At 55.9% G+C, this 19,502-nt stretch overlaps 3 protein-coding genes across 3 annotated transcripts; 2 read left to right on the top strand and 1 right to left on the bottom strand.

Moving 5' to 3' along the window:
- Nucleotides 1-585: 585 nt before the first annotated feature.
- Nucleotides 586-5,906, top strand: COCSUDRAFT_64551 (hypothetical protein; the record flags this gene model as incomplete). The annotated part of the gene is made up of 9 exons (XM_005651043.1): nt 586-749; nt 923-1,077; nt 1,184-1,323; nt 1,454-1,795; nt 1,970-2,197; nt 2,324-2,491; nt 2,605-2,740; nt 2,906-3,021; nt 5,121-5,906. The coding sequence occupies 9 exons, from the start codon at nt 586-588 to the stop codon at nt 5,472-5,474; spliced, it is 1,803 nt and encodes a 600-aa protein (XP_005651100.1). The 3' UTR covers nt 5,475-5,906.
- Nucleotides 5,907-6,380: 474 nt separating this feature from the next.
- COCSUDRAFT_46140 (hypothetical protein) lies at nt 6,381-12,254 on the bottom strand (the record flags this gene model as incomplete). Its single annotated transcript, XM_005651042.1, has 15 exons — nt 6,381-6,763; nt 6,928-7,621; nt 7,731-8,312; nt 8,472-8,698; nt 8,803-8,883; nt 8,975-9,581; nt 9,729-9,844; nt 9,958-10,303; nt 10,422-10,631; nt 10,746-11,025; nt 11,139-11,317; nt 11,581-11,721; nt 11,873-11,931; nt 12,028-12,091; nt 12,183-12,254. The coding sequence occupies 15 exons, from the start codon at nt 12,252-12,254 to the stop codon at nt 6,381-6,383; spliced, it is 4,041 nt and encodes a 1,346-aa protein (XP_005651099.1).
- Nucleotides 12,255-12,785: 531 nt separating this feature from the next.
- COCSUDRAFT_52379 (starch phosphorylase) lies at nt 12,786-19,193 on the top strand (the record flags this gene model as incomplete). The annotated part of the gene is made up of 18 exons (XM_005651041.1): nt 12,786-12,839; nt 13,005-13,142; nt 13,271-13,324; nt 13,418-13,598; nt 13,696-13,870; nt 14,142-14,421; nt 14,690-14,857; nt 14,950-15,081; nt 15,195-15,317; nt 15,426-15,596; nt 15,896-16,101; nt 16,375-16,624; nt 16,841-16,981; nt 17,087-17,188; nt 17,305-17,488; nt 17,719-17,930; nt 18,162-18,311; nt 18,607-19,193. 18 exons carry the CDS (start codon nt 12,786-12,788, stop codon nt 18,775-18,777), a joined length of 2,892 nt encoding a protein of 963 aa, XP_005651098.1. The 3' UTR covers nt 18,778-19,193.
- Nucleotides 19,194-19,502: the final 309 nt, after the last annotated feature.

Here is a 19,502-nt window from a genome sequence, read left to right as displayed (position 1 = left end):
TATCACAGTGCCGTGCGCTGTGGCAGAAAAGTGTGGGTCATTGGTGGCTCAGATGCCAGCGTGGTCTTCAATGACACTTGGGTGTTGGATACAGTCACGTTGTCCTGGGAGAAAGTTCCTGTAAGGTGGGGTCCAATTCCTGAATTTGCTTGACGCCTGTCTCAATTATCATTTTTGCTGTGAACAAGTTAGTCTGTCTGCACACTGAGGAAATTTGTGGCTGTGAAGGAATGGGCATCTGCTTGAACGCACTGCTCATGGATGTGTTGTACACCCTGAAGAGCCACAAGTTCTCATAGTTTTTGGTGGATATGGCATGAGTGAGGTCCCCACAAATGCCAGAAAGAAGGATGCTGCCAAGAGCCATGTATTCCTCAACGATGTACTATATTTTGACACAGAGAGGCAAGTGCTTCAGTGCATTGTATGGTTCTGCAAATTCTGGGACAGGGCAACACCGACAGCGAAGGCAGACAGTATGCAGGTTTAATGGCCTCCTGCTGACTGAGGATGCCTTCCTTCAGGCTAGAGGTGGTGACAGTAAGAACTAGCGGCGTGGCTCCTGTTGCGCGAGGCTATCACACAATGCAGAGAGTGGGAGATTGCTGCTATGTGGTGGGCGGACGCGGCACGACTCACAAGCCTGTGTCAGAGGAGCACTTCGTGGCTTGCTACAACACGAAGCAGTCGCAATGGCTGCCCATCCGAGAAATAAAGGGGCAGCCACCGCCTGCAGTGTCGAGCATCAGGTGATCCTCCTTCTCACTGCCGTGCCTTTGCAGTAGCTTGAGGGTGTCATTTCTCTTAGGTCTGCGGATCTTTTCTATCATCTGCTGCCGCTCAGCGCTAGATTGCTGGAACGCAGCGTTCCTGCACAAGTCTTTGATGATGACCGTTTGAGTACTGCGGCTGCTTGTTGCAGAGGGGCAGCCCTGGAGGACCGGATCATTCTGTTTGGCGGTGCTGATCTGAAGAAGGAACGCTTCAATCGGCTGTGGACGCTCCATATCTCGCGCAGGACTCAGTTGAGGTGGTCATGCACAGATGATCCTCCCTCAGACACAGATCGGCCCTGTGGTGAGTACTGCTGTAAAACCAATTGCCTCTCCAATCGGCTTCATGTAATTTCCTCAGTGTGCATGCATTGTCTTTTTGTGCTGACGGTGTCATTGTGCATTGGCAGAGCGAGCAGCCCACTCCGTGTCGCTGGTGGGAGATCATCTTTACGTCATCTCGGGGTATGGGTCTGTAAGGCATTATGCATCAGATGCCTGGCGCCTGAGTCTGAAGGCTCCCAGGGTTGCCGCCATTGATTGCCAACAGGTGAGGCCTTATCCACAATGCCCCATTCTGCCCTGTGCAGCCTGCAACATGTTATTGCACTTCGAGCGTAGAGAGTGCAGGGTGTTACGTGTGTCTGGTGGCTGTCAGTTTAAACGCTTGGCTTGTGCAGGGGGGCGCAGAAGCAGCGGAGGGCTCGCAGTGGATGAAGGCAAAGCGCAGACGCACAGACCCGACGAAGGGCGCTGCCAACGGGCACGCAGCCTTTGTAGAAAGCGCTGTTGATATTTCAGCGGCAGTCCCAAAGGTGCCTGCAGTCCAGATCAAGCCGGCACCTGTGGCATGCCAGGCCCAGGGCGCCTGTCGAGCAGCAGCAGTCTCTGCGCTCCCGGTGTGTGGATCTTCGCTGGAAGAGGAGCGCTTGAGGCATGAGAATGAGGAGCTGCGGAGAGCGCTGGACCACGAGCGCAACCTGCTGAAGGGCATGGTCGATAACACCGAGCTCATGAAACAGGTGCGCGCCTTTCAGCGGGCAGCATGCTGCACAAGCATCCTCAAGGATGATGTCCAGTCTGCTGAGCCCGGGCACGTTGAAGGTCTCGAACTTAATTTTGGCGGCTGTCTCCCTGTTCTCTGGAGGATTCATGGGAATCTCTACATTGACACCCGGTTTGCTTGTCTTGGCCAGAGGATGGCGGCAGAGGCAGCGCAGCGGCGGCTGCAGTCTGAGCTGCAGGAGCTCCGGCAGGCGACAGACCTTGAGATGCATGCCTTGCGAAGGCAGCACCAGATAGCGGAGGACAGGCTGCAGAGGGAGGTGCTGGCCAGGCAGGCCGCTGAGCAGGAGCTTGTGCACTCCAAGAGAGCTCAGGAGAGTGCAGACGAGGCTGCACAGAAAGCGCGCCTTTACTCCTCAGTGCGTGGCCCTCTCTCTTCTTGGCAAGGAGCTGTGCTGCAGTGCTCTGCCTCTGCTGCAATGGTTTGGCTTCATGCGCAAGTGGAAAGGAATTAGGAATGTGAGATGGGCTTGCTGTGTGTGCAGGAGTTGGCACAGAAGGCGGAGGAAGCTCGGAACGAGAGCCTCCTGCACATGCAGAGCAAGGAAGCTGCTGACCAGGAGCTGCAACGCTTTCAGAAGGAGATAGCAGTGATGCAGAGAACCTGCGAGCACCTGCAGAAGGAGTTGCATGGGTCAGAGATGAAGCGCAAGGTGAATTGGGACCATGGGTTCAACACGTTTGGAGATCAAGGTATCGTGACGCAGACACTGGGCAATTTTGCAAGGTCTGGACCTCAAGCAAAAATGTGGTTTGTGTGGGACAGGAGGCGGAGAGTATGGCGGAAAAGTTGCAGTCACAGCTGTTCCAGGCGCGAGACAGCGCTGACAAGGAGCGGACAGAGCTGGTGGAGCGGGCTGCAAAGGCAGAGGCTGCCCTCACTGATGCCAGGGCAGAGCTGGGTGCGCGCATGCTGCCCTCAAGCATTGGGCCTTGTATCCTCAGATATCCTCCAACATGTTTGTTAGGGTCATTTGTCGACCTCAGTGAGAGGCTGAGCTGCTTGATGTCCGGTCATGCTCTGTTGATGCACAAAGGCGAGCTGAGACAGTATCTTCTTCCTGCAGAACACCTGAAACAGAATCTGAAGTCTCTCCAGACCCAGCTGGCTGAGCGACAGGCTGAGCTGCATCAAAGCAAGGAGCATCTGGATGCAGCTGGCAAGGAGAATGGCACCTTGAAGGTGCGTGAGTCTGCATCCTTGAACCTCTGCAATGCCAAGTGATGTCCCTGCTCGTTTTTGGTACTGCTGCAAACCTCTCTTTCTGAGATTTTATCTTCTGCATTGCAGGCACATGCAGGTTCAGTTCAGCATTGGCTGCAGCTCATGCCTGCGCATATGAAGGGGCAACTCGGCCTTCCATGAAGACATGGTCTGATTTCGTCATCGTTTACATGCGATGCCATTGCAGCTGGATTTCGAGCACCTTCTGGTACTATCAAGCTGGAGACAGTGCGGTTGCGTACCTTGTATGTATTGGGATTTTGTTGGCCACAATATGACACCTGTTGGATAGCCAAAAAAAATTCAAAGATCTAGATCTTGCTGGCAAACTTCCCGTTCTGGTTGCAGCTTTGCCCGACGTGATGAGCCTCTGTTGAGCCCTTGATTGGTTTTGTAATTGTCCGTTGTTGTATCATATTTGTGTTCATTGCAGCATGCTTGGGCCGACCCAGTGGCTGTAGGCAATGTGTCCCCACCTTTTAGGGCGCTGGCGAAGATCAATTGGTACTGATGAGTTGGGGAGGTTCTAGCAGTGCGAACAAGTGAGAGTGTCGTGAGAGTCACGTGAGAGGAAATTTCATGTAATTTCATTATGCACTGCACTCAGTGCTGGCAGTGGCTCGTCTAGGATACAAGTGCACTTTGCAGTAATCATTGCTACAAGGATTCTTTAGGGTTCGAGAATACATGCATGCAACTGCGCAGCTGCATGCACTGCCAGCCTAGGTATACTATAGTACCGGTGGTGCGCGCCAGGTGCCATCTCGGTTGGGTATACCATATATACTAACAATACGTCATATTACGGTATATATTACGTAATGTTGCAACGTATAATATTTGTGGTTGCTGCTTCGAAGCAACGAATTCGTAACCTTGCACCGTGACGGCACGATTTATTTTGGGGTCCCCCAGCGTAACACATGTGTAACACTGTACAGTCACTGTACTACAGTGGCATGTCCACAAAGTCAAAGTGACTTGTACCAATATATTTAATTACTAACCGTAACAGTGACTGGCCAGCCGCTAGCGCAGCGCTGCCGCGCTGCCGCAGTGCCGCAGCGCAGCGCTGCGGCACTGGATGACTCTAGCCAGCTTTGATCAAAGTGATGCTTTTAATGCTCATTTGTGTCTTTTTTTGTAGGCAAAGCCTTTGTAAAGAATCCTAGGGCTTGCAACCAAGAAACTCAGGTTCCAGCCATCTGCCTCTGAAACAGCCATCGTGGCTGCCTGAAATTAATGCAGCTGCGGCCGCCAGCCACTTCGTGGCTGGCGCCAAATTAAACCTACCAGGGGAACTAGCCACAGGGCCATAATCCTTCACTTTGGCCCTCATCAGGAGGGCCTCACGAGTTTTGGGCAAAATTTTGGACAGCACGGTTGCGGATCCGGTGATGTTGAACACGTTGCGCACAAAATTTCGTTGGTAAAGTTCAAGTGTCGAGGAGCATAGCTCCGAACAGCAGAATGGCAACCCAGAATATGCTCAAGGGATTGGGTTCCAGCTTCCAAGGTACGACCTGGTCATTGGGATTGGAGTGGCCACGGTTTTGAAAAGGCAAGTTTCAAGCAGAGTATGATGCCAGCTGGAAGGTTGATTCTGAGAGAACCTTGCCCTTGCAGGAAAAGAGCTTGGCGTCAAAGCGTCACACCGCGTGCCCTCCGTGAAGCGGAGCACAGTGGTGACAACATGCGGAAACAAAAAGAAAAAAATGGCTGAAGCTAGGTTGAAGGCCGGCAGAAAACGCCTTGCAGATGTAATCCTTGAACTTCAAGCTTCTCCTAGCTTTGACAGCACGGTCCTTCAGCAGCAACTCATGGAGGTTAGTTTCTGCATGGTACAACAGGCGCCTGACTATGCTGCACAAGTGCACAGTATCTCTCACAAGATTCTGAGGTCGAGCGAATCTCTTGCTGAGAAACGGTTGTGGAACAAACAGGTGGACGGTGTCCTGTGTGGCATGGATGAGCCTTGCATGTCTTCCAGCTCCAGCAGCAGTACGTCTGAGGACGAGGACATGCAAGAGAACTGCTCTCAGGTGCCTATGATGCAGAGCTGCGCTGACACAGAAGTGTCGGAAGTCAGGAGCAGCAATGTGGTTCCCATGATTGCAAAGCTCAAGAAGGAAAAGATCATGCCGATCAAGAAAGATGCCCTTGAGGTCGTGAGCAACCTCCTGTCTGGGGCAAGAGTATCAGTCTGCCAAGGGAAGGCGTGCTCTAAGAGGGGAAGTGCCCAGCTGATGGAGGAGTTGAGCATGCATGCGGAGGAGGGGGTTGAGGTGATGCCATGCAAGTGCCTGGACAAGTGCAAAGCAGGCCCCAATCTGGAGGTCACTGTTGGCGCAGAGAAGCGCATCGTGGCGGTCAATGCCCCTGCGCAGAAGGTTCTGGTCTCAATGCCATGAGGTTCTGGAAGTGTGATATTCTTTGTGGACTTCGTAACATGATGCTGGCTTTTGCACCTTTGGTGTATGGCAGGTACCTGATTTCCTGTGCGAGGGCCAAGCAGAGACTGCCGAAGCCTGTGGTGTATGATACATGTCAGCCTGTATTTGGAGGCAGCCTTTGCGCTTGAAGGATGCACTCAGGTGTGAGGATGTTGAGATGAAGAAATTCCTTTTCAAAGCCTTTCAAGGTAGAGAGTTTTGGTGACTCGTTCATACGCATGTGATAAGGGAATTATGGGGTGTGCTGGATTATCAGATGGATGTCCTTGCTGTCGGACTGCACAGGAGTTTGTATGTGTTATGTTGCATGACTTCCGCTGACTTCAGATATAGATTGTGGCAAACAACCTTGAAAGGACATCCAGCATTTGGTGTAACGTGATGGGGGATAGAAAACTTGCACTGCAAGGATTTTGTGGAGATATGGCACGTGTCCATTTGCAGCTCAGCAGCTGCTGGGTGAGAGTTATTACCACTTACTGTCCAGCTGATCTCAATAGCGGCGACATTGCCAATCTGCCTGTGTTGCCATTCAGCTCGTCTTGATGCCATTCACTTCAGCAATCAACTGCACTGCAGCCAACACAAACCCAATCACTCCAGTTGCCTACCCGACATAAATAAGAGGCACACATTGTCTGGTCTCCAAGTTTCCGGAGACCTTCCCCATAATCAATCCTGGCCAAGAAAGAATGCACCCTTAATCAAATGCGGGTCTGCTGCTTGAAAGTAAACAGGATGACAACTAGGCTACCAGACACAGACAAGCTGGTCTCAAGGTGGATGCCATCACTCCTCTCTAAGGGCTGCTGTCAGTCTATTGAACTTCTGGCCAAAATCAGCTCCTCTGCACTCCCGCCCGGCTCATCTGCCCTTCCTCTTGACCTTGACTTTCCTGCGGGCCATCTGCCCCTGCTGCCCCTGCTGCTGACTGTCTCCCGCGCCCATGGTGAACCCAGACGCTGCATCTCCGCCGATGCCGCCACTTGGCGCGCCCTGGAAGCCAAAGGGGTTTGCTGGGCCCGGCTGCTGCTGCTGCTGCTGCAGGCCAAAGGCTGGCTGCAGAGGGGCGCCAAAGGGGCCGGGAGCTGCATTCGCGCTGGGCTGCGCGGGCGCCTGACCAAAGGTGGGGGTGCTGGTCGCTTGAGCGCCCCAGGCAGGTGCAGTGTGGGAGGCGCCGAAGGGCGCTCCCGCGGCCGGAGCGCTCTGCGGGGGCGCGCCAAACGCGCCAGCCGCGCCGCCAAAGCCTGCACAAATCCACCCAGGACATGAGAGCAGGATCGAGAACTTATTCAAGGAGGAAATCGCGTCCAACACGCCCTACTACCACACTTCCATCACTCAATGTAGAGGAAGGAGCAGATGAGAAGACACAGTACACTTCAGGGATGCTTCAGAACAGCCCACTCACCGCCGAAGGCAGGCGCAGCAGGAGCGCCGAATCCGCCGCCGCCGCCGCCGCCAAAACCGCCGAATGCGGGGGCACTGCCGGCTCCAAAGGCGGGCGTGGAAGCCTGCCCGAAAGACGGCACGGTGGAGGCACCAAACGCCGGTGCGCTGCCTGCACCAAAGGCTGGCGTGCTGGATGCCCCGAATGCAGGAGTGCCGGACGCGCCAAACACCAGAGAGCCCGACTGGGTTGCCCCAAACGCCGGGGTGCTGGCCACCCCAAATGCTGGAGCGGTCACAGGCGGTGCGCCGAAGGGCGGCGCGCTGGCCGCCGCTCCAAAGCCGCTGTTGGCGCTGGCCCCAAACATGCCCACTGCGGCGCTGGACTGCGCTGGAGCAGAGACCGCGCCCGCCCCAAAGGCCGGCGTGCTAGCAGGGCCCCCAAACGTCGTGATGCTGCCGCTACTGAAGCCCATGCCCATGCTGGCGGCTGGGGCCAGGAATCCTGAGATCGCGGCGGCCGATGCTGCGCCCGCTCCAAAGGTAAAGGATGAGGCAGCGGCGGCAGAGGAGGCAGGGATCATGGAGGGTAAGCCGGTGGTGGAGGGCGCCAGTGCTGTCAGCCCTGTCTCGAGCGCGACAAAGGGGTTGGCGGCCCCAGCCGACCCGGCCGACGGCGACACGGACATGTTGCTGTCAAGGCTCCGCCCGCTTCCCTGTAGGCAGACATGCAGGATTTCTCAGTCTTTGCGAGGCAACCACTGAACATCGAGATCAATGACGAGATATGAGAAACAATATAGGCACAAGAGGGAGCAGGCGCACCTGAGCCTGGGTGAGGCTCAGCCCAGTGGGAACAGATTCGGGCAGCTCCTGACTGTCCCCCTTGCCCGCGTCCGCGGCCGTCTTGCCAAAGGGGAACCCCGTGGAGGGCACAAAGGGCGCTGCCCGAGGCTTCAGCTGGAACATGATGGGATCCTTGGCTGGCCCCTCAGTCGCGGCAGAGGACGCTCCAAAGGGGAACGGAGTCGACGCCGCAGTCGAGGATGCAGGTTGCAAGGCGGCACAAAACCCGAACGACACTGGTGCGCCGAAGGACTTTGGAGCAAATATGCTGGCGCCCGCAGGAGCCTCCGAGGCGGCTGCGTCTGTGAGGACATCAGCTGTCGCCGTGGCTGTTGTTGTCTTTGCAAGCTTGCTGCCCTCTGTGGCAGCGCCAAAGCTGTAGGGCGCTGGCTGCGAGGGCGTGGCGGCTGCAGTGGTGGCTGGAGCCGAGGAGGCGGAGGCCCCTGGAAAGGAGAATGTCATCGCGGTTCCGTCCAAGGTGAAGCCAGCGCTTGGAGGAGAAACATCATTGGCTTTGGCCTTCTTGGGGAGCGCCCAGCCTGGCCCATCCGCCAGTGATACCTGCAGCAAATAGGCAATTAAACTTACACCAAAGCCACACAAAGGTGTGTCAAGGTTCGATGAAGTCCATGTCGATGGGTACACACACTCGGGGTTCACACCAATGGCGGTAGGCACTGCAGTGCAATGCGCCAGCAGTGTAAGGCTGTAGGGGCTCACCGCTGCATCGCCGTTCTCAGTGGCGTCGTGAGCAGCGGGCGTGCTGGAAGCCAGGAAGGCAGGCAGAGAACTGGATGCTGGCGCGACGGCGGTGATGGAACATGTGGCGGCCGGGTCTGAAGCCTCCGCGGGCTGCTTGAGGCCAAAGGAGAAGCCAGAGAACGTGGAGGGCGCAAATGCTGTCGACGACGAGCCGGGTACCACAGACCCAAGGAACGACAGCAAGCCTGCGCACACGCCATGAAACTCAGCACCACCACTCTAAACGGCATGGAGGTCCACGCAGGTGACGGTTAGGTACCACATAAGCAACGGGCAGTATGATGCGTGCCTGAGCCGGAAGAAGCTGCTGTGTCTGGCGCTGGTGTCTGCGGCTTGCCAAAGCTGATAGTAAACGGCGCTGGAGTGGCGCCTGCAGGCAAGGTGCCGGCATGTCAGCACATCAATCAAAATTCAAGGAGGCAGAAAGAAGACGACAAGGACAACGGTGGCGCGCAGCATACCTGAGCTTGACTTGCCGGCCTTCTTGTCAAGGTCAGCCTTGGCTGCGGCAGTGGCAGCGCCCACAGCCGCCTTGTTTGCGCTGAGGAAGTCCGCGCCCCAGCCACCCGTCGCAGCGCTCGCCTGCGGCTGCGAAGGAGCACCAGACTTTTCTGCCGCAATCGCTTTCTCGGCCGCATCCGTCGCGGCCGCCGCCTGCGCCTGGTTCTTCTTGAGGAAGCTCAAGTCCCAGCCGCCGGACGCGGGGGCGGGTGTCGCTGCCTCCTTGGTGGCGGCCTCCGGGGCAATGCCATTCTCTTCTGTGCGAGCCGATGAGCGCGTAACCCCCTTGATGTCGCCGTCCTCGCTGCCATCCTCATCCAAGTTCTCCTCGTCATCTTCGTTGTCTGAGACCGGCAGGGGCTGGCTCGCAGCTGCCGCCGCCCTGTTGTTCTCAGCAAGCACCTTCTCAGGCGTGACTGCCCCTCGCTGTGGCTGCACCGGCGGGGCCTGTTGCTTTAGCTTCTCCGCGCTGTCCAGCAGGCTCCTTGCCGGCCTGAAGGAGAACTTCTCCGACACTACCTCTGTTGACTCCTCCATTGCCGCCGGCCCATCGGGGATGTTGTTCACCTGAGCAACATCCATTGGACCATCAGCATGCTGGCTCTTAGCGGGCGCCCAGGAAAGATCAACCGTCATGGCTTTGCTTCATGCACAGGGTATTCAACACCATGGGCAACTCCGATGTAGGCATAAGTCTTTTGCATGGACTCACACCTTGTGAGCATTTGAGAATTTGAAGAGCGATGGCTGAGGCAGTGATGGACCGACCGGGGTGAGAGGCAGAGCAGCTGCAGCGCTGGGGGTGGGCGAAGGAGGAGAGTCCTTTTTGCCTGTTGCACACAAGGTTCGCACATGTCAATGTTGGTCATGTGATTTAATGTTTAATATTGTATGATGACATCATGCAAGAGATTGTGATGAGAGCATGTGCTGGAGCCGTCACCTGTAGTAAGGTCTGTTGGGAGGGCAACAGCTGGGCTCCAGCTGGACCATGAAGCTGCAGGAGGTGCAGCAGTGGCCGCGGCAGACCACTGGCCCAAAGTTGGTGCTGCCTGCACCGCGCTGGAGGCAGGCGGTGGCTGGGAACCCCAGGACAAGGTGGCTGGCTTTGGGAATGCATCCAGGGGCAGGGTGAGGGGCAGGGCCAGCGAGGACGATGAGGCAGGGGCCGGAGCGACGGTGGATAGGAGCGGCGCAGGAGCCACGCCCAGAGAATCGCTGGGAGGGGCCACTGGCTTCTGCGGCGTAGATGCAGCGGCTGTATCAGCCGGCCCCTGGGATGAAGCCGTCTGCACAGATGGCATTGACAAAATCAGGCCTATCCTTGGTGCCAAAGATGCTGACAGAAGCGCTACAAGCAGACTGGAAGCATGCTCTTCACAGCTCAAGGGATGGAGTGTCACTCACAGGGAGCATGGCGTCCAGAGCCATGGCGATGCGCCGAGCCGACTCTGTCATTGGCAGCGGCTCCCTCTTGCCCAGCAGTCCGTTAGCCACCTGGGTGCCTTCTGATGCTGATGGCCCCTCAATGGCCAGCACATCTCTGCCAGCTGCTCCCTTTGTGCTGTAGGGCGTTTGACCCGCCTTCCACACGCGCCGCTCTGCGCTTCGTTCCCCCTGCACGCCGAACAGTCCGATCACGCACCTCAGATCTCACAGGGTGGCAGAATATGGATGAGCACTTGCAAGCTCTGAAGAGGCTGAGAGCATGGAAATGGGAAGTAGGCAGACCTGCTCGCCGCGCCGGCGGATGCGCCGGTCAGAGTCAGCGGCGAGCCCTGCGCCCAGGAGGGGCGTGCCCAGGGGGCTGCCATCCGTGCGGCCCCTCTTGAGGCTGAGCGCGGCACCTGCGCGGGGCTGCATGCTGGAGTAGGTGCGCATGGGCGTCCAGCTCAGCGGCGCTGGCTCCGGGGCTGCAGCCGCGCCGGCAGCGGACGCCGGGACACTCCCCGGTGGCACTAAAGACAGCGGCTGCATGTGGATCGGCGTGCGCGCAAATGGTTTATTGCCCCTGCTTGGCAACACAGCACAGCACATGAGTCTCCTCGTCTGGCAGTCCTCGGGCATCGTTTGTGTGCAACTGTGTGCAAAGTGTCAGGTCATAAGAGCATCGACCAGCTGTACCTGTGTGCGGTGGTGCGGAAGGGCTGCACGGCCGGAGTGAGAGCGAGGGGTGATGGGGCTGGGCCGTCGCGCAGGCCGAATCTGCTGGGGCCAACGGAGTTGAAGGGCCTGTTCAACAGGGAGGTGGGTAGCTGGCCCATCGGTGTGCCGGCTGCACCGCTGCTCTGCGCTGGCGACGGCTGCACAGATCCCGATCCCGGCCTCAGCCGCGGCTGCCATGGCGATCCAGCCGCGAGAGGGCTGTTGCTCAGCAGCGTCACATTGCGCGCCCTGATATCCTCATACGAGGAACCTGCGCCCTCTGTGCATCAGGCCTCAGTCTGAGTTCTTTGCACATTGTAATTGACATACTTAAAAGAATAAGAGCATTTGCAAATCTGTGATGCACACAGCACAGACATGGTGGTCCTTAGTCCTCGCCTGAGACACCTGAAGGCCGTACTGGCGTTACAGCGTCGAGACGGCTGGGCAGGGTTGGCAAAGTGCCCAACAGGCGCTCCGGCAAGGCCATGTCTACTGGCTGGGATGGCCCTGCCTGCTCCTCCATTGACGAGTACTGGTCCGCTGCTTTCTGTGACTGGGCCTGCGGGCCACAGGCAACAGGATGATTCTGACTCTCAGCAATGAGTTAGCCCCACATAAGAGATTTCTGTCCCAGCCGTGCACCTGTTGCAGTAGCTACAAGAATTGAACACATGGCTTGCTGCAGTAGCTTTGACAGGACTGACACCCACCTCTCCCTCCTCGACCAATTCTGCAGCTGTCGAGCTGGCGGTCTGGTTGTTGAGATGTCCTGTACCACCCACAAAATCTTTCAAACTTTTATCTTTAAGATTGGTGGGAGTGATATCACTCCTGTCTGCACGTCAGGGAGACCCACAAAGCGCACCGCCATCATTGTCGTCCACCTCATCGGTTTTGATCGGAGATTTGGACAGATACATGTACGATTCCTGCATCAAAAATGCAACCCGGTCAGACGAGCTCCTGATCTGGTGGACCAGCACAAAAGTGCGATGCCATGTTCCTGGTATATCTTCTTACCTTCAATGCCTTCAAAGGGGTGTACACCCACGAAGACCATGAAGATCTGCGTTCTGCATCATTGTCCTGCATCGGATGCTGGCGATGAGCTGGCTGACTTGATTCTCCTCCTCGCACAAAGTCTCTCTCACGAGCATTCGCTGGGTTTTGGGTGCTTCCTGAGGGCCTACTATAGGGAGTACCCCTTGCATTGTTCAAATCAGCCCTCCGGGTCGGCCCCCCTATGCGCCTCTCCTTGCCCATCTCAAATACGCTATTGATGGCACAAAAGCATTCCAGCAATTACAAGCCGTGGCACTTCACGTTTGAGGCAATTAAGCGATGAAGTCTACAGGACCATCCTTTGATTGCACAACAATCCAGATGGACCATGCATGCACGAGAGTTGATGTGCGTCACGGCCGTGCGGCTCCAGGCTGCCTAAACAGGAGCAGAAGATATAAGATACCGTTTTGGGATACTTTTCTGCTCTCTATCTCCAAGGAATCCGTTGGCTGTGCATTCATTTGGGTGCTTTCAGGCCCAACTATACCTGGAAAATGTTCTGAAGAGTTTAACAAGGCGAGTTGTCTAGTGTTTTTTTCTTTGGAAATCTATAGCAGCATGGCACCGGGCCTGGTGACGCCTGGAGTGCCTAGCAGCGTGCTGCCGGGCCATGTCAAGTCCGCTCTATATCTGAGAGATGGCTGCCGTCGATTCTGCGGCAATCGGTTGCCGAACAGAGGTGCTAGGCCTGGCAACGCTTCAAGCCCTATTCGACCAAGCTTGGCTTCGCAGAATATTGCAGTCAGAGCTGCGGCATCAGTGGGAGCTCCAGCACAGGATGAGGGGGTGTACGTCTCCATCGACAACGCGCAGGACAGCGACTTCACCGTGGTCACCATTTCTGGCTTCAACAGGCCAGGACTTCTCACTTCTATCTCTGGGACATTCCGCGACTTGGGATTGGATGTAGGCAAGGTGGGCCTACACACTATGAACATCTTGCTGAGCCACGGATTGTCTGCTGCATGGAACTTCTGCATACTTGGCCGATCGATCCCTTTCCCATCGATACTCTTGCTGAGAGAGCTGGGGATCCTGAACAGGCTGAAGTGGATGGGAGCAACGGGCGCGTCTTGGACAAGTTCTTCATTACTGCGGTATGGCTTGCAGCCTGACAAGACCACCGGCACTTTCGCACTTGGGCTTGAGCTTGCACGGGTTTGGCTTCTGATGAGTGCCTGAATTTGCAGCTTGGTGGCGGCAAAGTCACGGACCCGAAGGACATCGACAAGCTGCGTGCCTCGCTAGAAAGACTGGCGAACACATCGGGGCGCATTCTAGCCCGTGTCAGCTCAGGGAAGCGTCCGCTTGTCGGTGATGGCATTGCCGACACCGCCGCCCACAATAAAACCCTACTATACAATCTGAAGGGTGCGTGTGTGCCACCCCTTACAGCACAAACCCTCTGGTGATTGAGAGCATTCCCTGGTTCAGCACATGCATTTTGACCAAGCTGAGCCTGCTGCAGACACCTACATCAAGAACGATGTGCTGAGCATCGAGGAGTCTATCGTGAACCACGTGGAGTACACGCTGGCCAGGAGCCGCAACAGCTTTGACAACCAGGAGGCGTACCAGGCCACCGCGCTCAGCCTGAGGGACCGTTTAATAGAGTCCTGGAACGACACCCAGCAGTACTTCAAGTGAGCCGCCCGTCCCTGGTGCACATGTACCCAGAGCACATGTTGCACTGCGAGACAGAGCAATCAACAGGCGCTGTAATTGACATTCTGTGCGCAACGGCAACCCAGAATGTTGCAAAAACAGGACTTCAAAAAGAGTACTGCAGCTTGCCAAAAGCACGCGCAGCAAAGTGGGATCTGAAAAGAGCCGTCAGTGCCAGTCCAAACCTGTCAGTCACAACACGCAGAGCAGTGCGTACAAACAAGCGGCCTGAACCTTGCACGCGCGCAGGGACGTGGACGCGAAGCGCGTGTACTACCTGAGCATGGAGTTCCTGATGGGCCGCTCGCTGCTGAACGCGCTGAACAACCTGGGCGTGGTGGATCAGTACACAGAGGCGCTGCGCGAGATGGGGTACCAGCTGGAAGACCTCATCCAGAAGGAGCGTGACGCCGCCCTCGGCAACGGCGGCCTCGGCCGGCTGGCCGCCTGCTTCCTGGACTCCATGGCCACGCTCTCGCTGCCCGCCTGGGGCTACGGCATCCGCTACCAGTACGGCATGTTCCGCCAGGCACGCCCAGCTTCCACCTCCACTTTCCCTGTTGTTTGCCAGGGCACACTACACACATTTGGTAAAAAGCCCATGTGTCTTGCCATTTGCCCTGGACCTGCAAAGGCACCCTCGTCAGAAGTTGATACTGTTTTTAGTGTTTTGTGCCTTGCTGCACACATCACTGTTTTGGGTACACTGACATTCAATGGCAGATTCAGACCAAGGCTGGTGCATGCATGAAGCACACAGACGCCATGTCTGATTTGTGATGGCTGTGCTCACGCAGACCATAGTGGACGGATTCCAGCACGAGCAGCCGGATTACTGGCTGAACTTCGGCAACCCCTGGGAGATCGAGCGCCTGAACGTGGGCTACCCCATCAACTTCTACGGCCACGTGTCTGTCCATGAGGAGGAGGGCCGCCAGGTGTTCAGATGGAACCCCGGCGAGACGGTGAGACCTCTGCCCACCAGATGCAAATGCTTTATCCACACACTGGTAGCAATATTGCACCGGTGAAGTGATGAAATTCATGTGACATGCAGGTGGCGGCTATCGCCTACGACAACCCCATCCCAGGGTTCCAAACCAACAACACAATCAACCTGCGCCTGTGGGCCGCCAAGCCCGGGCAGGAGTTTGACCTGGAGGCCTTCAACACCGGTGACTATGTTCAGGTGGGGGCGCGCATGGTCTGCCATTGTCATGCACACACACAAGTTGATCAGAAATGCATTCACATGCCTCTGCCATTCAACGATTCTGCTAACTGGACTGGTCGCCTGCGCAGGCGATTCTGTCAAGGCAGCGCGCTGAGACGCTGTCATCCGTGCTGTACCCAGACGACCGCACCTACCAGGGCAAGGAGCTGCGCCTCAAACAGCAGAACTTCTTCGTCTCTGCCACAATACAGGCATGTCGATATACCCCATTTATTTTTGCATGCTGTTCATGCATGAATACCCAATCAACCAAACGCTGAGGTGACAGACCCTGAATGTCTGTGAGTGCGCTGTCGCAGGATGTGGTGAGGCGGTACAAGGAGACGCACGACACGTTTGACGCGTTCCCGGACAAGGTGGCCTTCCAGCTGAACGACACGCATCCGACCATCGCGGTGCCCGAGCTCATGCGCGTGCTCATGGACGACAATAAGATGGGCTGGACCAAGGCCTGGGAGATCACTAACAAGGTGAATCGCCTCGGTGCTGCTTGCCCCTCAAATGGAGCTTTTCTCCCACATCTTATATCTGGCTGCCTTGCTTGTTCTAGGACTATCGGCCTCATGTCTCATCAATAGACTGCATGGACTATCACTGTGGATGGCTCCCCAGCACTTTGAGATGCGGCTGCGCGTTTGCTTTTGCTTCCCATTTGCGCTGTCTGAGGCACATGTTGAGCTCTTTTCCCATCAATGTATGTATCAATGCATTGCTTGCTGATAAAAATGGCACCCTCGCACATGGAGGACTGAGCAGAAAATATGGGCAGGTGTTTGCGTTTACGAACCACACGGTGCTGCCGGAGGCGCTGGAGAAGTGGCCGGTGAGCCTTCTGGAGAAGCTGCTGCCGCGGCACATGCAGATCATCTTTGACATCAACTGGCGCTTCCTGCAGCAGCTGCGCGCGGAGCTGGGCGACGACTGGGACCGCATTGGCCGCATGTCCATTATCGAGGACGGCTCCGGCGGCGAAAAGTGCGCGCCCCTCACACACTTACCCTCTCCCGTTTCCATCTGCAACATACATTATCTCAGGGGTGGCCTTTGCGCCTGAGGCTAGGCCGCCTCTGTCGCTTGAGGAAGCACTGCAACATCAGTCAGTCCAGCGTCATTTCCTGTGCTGTGCGCCCGCCTCTCACATGCAGCTCAAATTGCAACAGTGTCTCTAGAGGCTGGCCCTCTGGCATGTCATATAAATCTAAATTTGAGGGTAAGATTGTCATTAAGAGTGAGTTTGCTGCTGTGCAGGTATGTGAGGATGGCGTACTTGGCGGTTGTGGCGAGCCATACTGTGAACGGGGTGGCGGCCATCCACTCGGACATCATCAAGGAAACCATCTTCAAGGAGTTTGCCGACCTGTGGCCGCAGAAGTTCCAGAACAAGACCAACGGCGTCACCCCCCGCCGCTGGCTCGCTTTCTGCAACGCCCCCCTGCGCGCCCTCATCACCGACACACTCGGCAGCGAGGCCTGGATCAACCACCTCGACGCCCTCCAGGTCCTTCTCTTCCCGACTGAGATCCTCCCCTTCTCAATCCTTCAAAAGAAATGATATATCTGCAAAATAAGAACTAGATGACGAGTAGTCTGTCGTGGTTCTTAATAGCAACAGCCAGAGCAATCAGTCAGGCCCACTTTTGATGCTTGCTGGCAGGAGGGGGTAAGAAATAGGCAAAGATTTTGGGGGTAACACATGGTGATCTGCCTGGTGCAGGGGTTGCGGGCGCATGCAGATGACCCAGAGTTCCAGCAGAAGTGGGCGGACGTGAAGGCCATTGCAAAGTCCAAGGCCATAGCACACATCAGGGACATAACCGGCGTGCAGATCTCTGACCACGTCATGCTGGACATCCAGGCATGCCTTCCAGCTCCCATGCAAAGTGCTTTGGTTGCGCACAGCCCATTCAGATGCACTTGGGTAAGAATGAGTGTCTGATGGGAACAACGTGTGGTGCTGCAGGTGAAGAGGATACACGAGTACAAGAGGCAGCTGCTGAATGTGTTCGGCATCATCTGGCGCTACGATCAGATCAAAAAGATGTCTCCCGACCAGCGCGCACAGGTACTCCGCCCCATGCCACTGGTCACATGAGTCATGGGGCACTCTGCACATGAGACTTCTGTGCTCCGTTTGCATGCACATCACAAGGCACTCTTTTCTAAACAATAATAATGCAGGTGGTGCCGCGCGTGTGCGTGATTGGCGGCAAGGCGGCACCCGGGTATGAGATGGCCAAGCGCATCATCAAGCTGATCAGCGCGGTGGGCAACAAGATCAATTCCGACCCAGACGTCGGCGACCTGCTGAAGCTCGTCTTCGTGCCCGACTACAATGTGTCCCTCGCTGAGGTCATCATCCCAGGCAAGCTCCTGCCCTCTCCCCCCTCCCCCTTCAGCCTCACATCCACCCAGCGCCTTCCTTCCATCCTCCATACTTTGGGCTGTGCTGTGGGTGGGAGCTTTACCGTATTCTCTTCGTGAGGCTGATGACATCCAAAGAATCGATCGATAAGAGGGCATGGGCAAGCAGATCACGGCAGATGGAAGTTTCCTTAAAGAGCAACTGTTGGAAGCATGGATGCTGTCCGACAGGGTGTGAGCTGAGCCAGCACATCAGCACGGCGGGCACGGAGGCGTCGGGCACTTCCAACATGAAGTTCGCCATGAACGGCTCGCTCATCATCGGGACCATGGACGGCGCCAACGTGGAGATTGCGGAGGAGATTGGCGAGGACAACATGTTCATATTTGGCGTTCTCACGCCAGAAGTCCAGCGCCTGCGCCAGGAGCGCCGCAATTTCAAGGTGCGCCCGATGACCACCCACTCCCCTGCTGAGTGGCAATTCGGGTTGCGTGTTTGTTTGAGCAAGTGATAGCCCGCCATGACCACATGCAGCAAAAGGGCAGTGAATATAAGTTCACACACCCATGCATGCAAATCAAACAATAGTCAAATGTCTTGGCGGAGGGCAGAGCATTTGGTGTGATTTGCCTGACTTGGAAGGCTCATGGAAAATAACATGTGTGCTGTGCAGCCGGACTCGCGTTTTGAGCACGTGGTGGGTCTGATCAGAAAGGGCGTGTTTGGGTGGGCGGACTTCTTTGAGCCGCTGGTCGACTCTGTCACGTCCGGCGGTGACTACTACCTGCTCGCCAATGACTTCCCCTCCTACATCGACGCCCAGGTCTGTGCCTGACATCCTAGAAATTGATGTTTTAGCGCCTCGTTTCTGTCACTCATTCTCCTGCCGCCCCCATATGTGCAAAGGCTTGCAAGGGATCCTGTCAATCTATGCTTTGAATTCATCAACGCATCTCCACTCCAATCCAAATCCACTCCAAAGCATTTGTTCATGCTGCACCAAGGGCACGTGCCAGCACGCCAGCCTGACAATGGCTACAGATTTGTCCGAATGACTATAGTTGCAGGGAGTGTGTGGGCCTGGGCGTGCCACTGACGCAGCGGTTGTGCATGTGCAGGCAAAGGTGGATGAGGTGTACAAGGACAAGGCAAGGTGGACGCGCATGTCCATCATGTCGACAGCCGGATCCGGCAAGTTCTCGTCCGACCGCACCATCCAGCAATATGCAGAGGAGATCTGGCACGTGGAGCCCTGCCAAGTTCCTGCTGCAGAGGACGAGCAGAAGTGAGAGAACCACGCCGAAACGCATGCTCCTGAATTTATTAGGTGTGACAGTTCAAGGGTTGTCCATCCATCATCTGTACAACCCAATGTGCAGCCTGCGCATTGATGGTCTGCGTGAGAGTGACAATGTTTGAGTTCAAGAAGTGATGAGCAGAATGAGAGATGTGAGAAATCACAAGTGTGGCGCTTGTTGCCATCACTTTTTGAGGGCAATGTCTTCAAGATATTAGCTTTCTTCAGGCGAGTTTGAGTACCAGTAATGGTAGCAAGATGGCTGCAGCATTATATTGCTGAAACGCTGACCATGCAAGTAGCAGATTGTGGTTTGTGTTCACAGTCACAGCAATGGGGCCTCGAATTCTCAGAAGATTTGTGATTGGTGAACGCCATACCTTTATGTAATAGAAAATGTGTAACGTTGATTGTCAATACAGGCGTTTGCCACTGGCAACTGCTATATACAGGTGTCTTGCATGTCACTAGCATTGCACATACACTGCGAGGCAGCCCTTTCTCCCTGCTTGGCGCTCGCACTGCGCAGTGCATGCCTCGAGCTTGTATGTCTTGCATCTAGACATCTCTTCTCTCAAATGGCAATTGCTAAATACAACGTCATACATGCATGCACCAAGCATATCTGACAAATGCACACAGTCGAGGTCACCGTCTCTTTTCACCCCTTACACAGGCGCCTGTGCCGGCAGATGATTATGTCCCCTTTTTCAGCCC

Source organism: Coccomyxa subellipsoidea (genome assembly GCF_000258705.1).
Source record: "Coccomyxa subellipsoidea C-169, whole genome shotgun sequence".
In the NCBI taxonomy this organism is placed as follows: Eukaryota; Viridiplantae; Chlorophyta; class Trebouxiophyceae; family Coccomyxaceae; genus Coccomyxa; species Coccomyxa subellipsoidea.
Note: the sequence above shows the minus strand (reverse complement) of the source record. Positions and strands in the feature narration are given on the sequence as shown.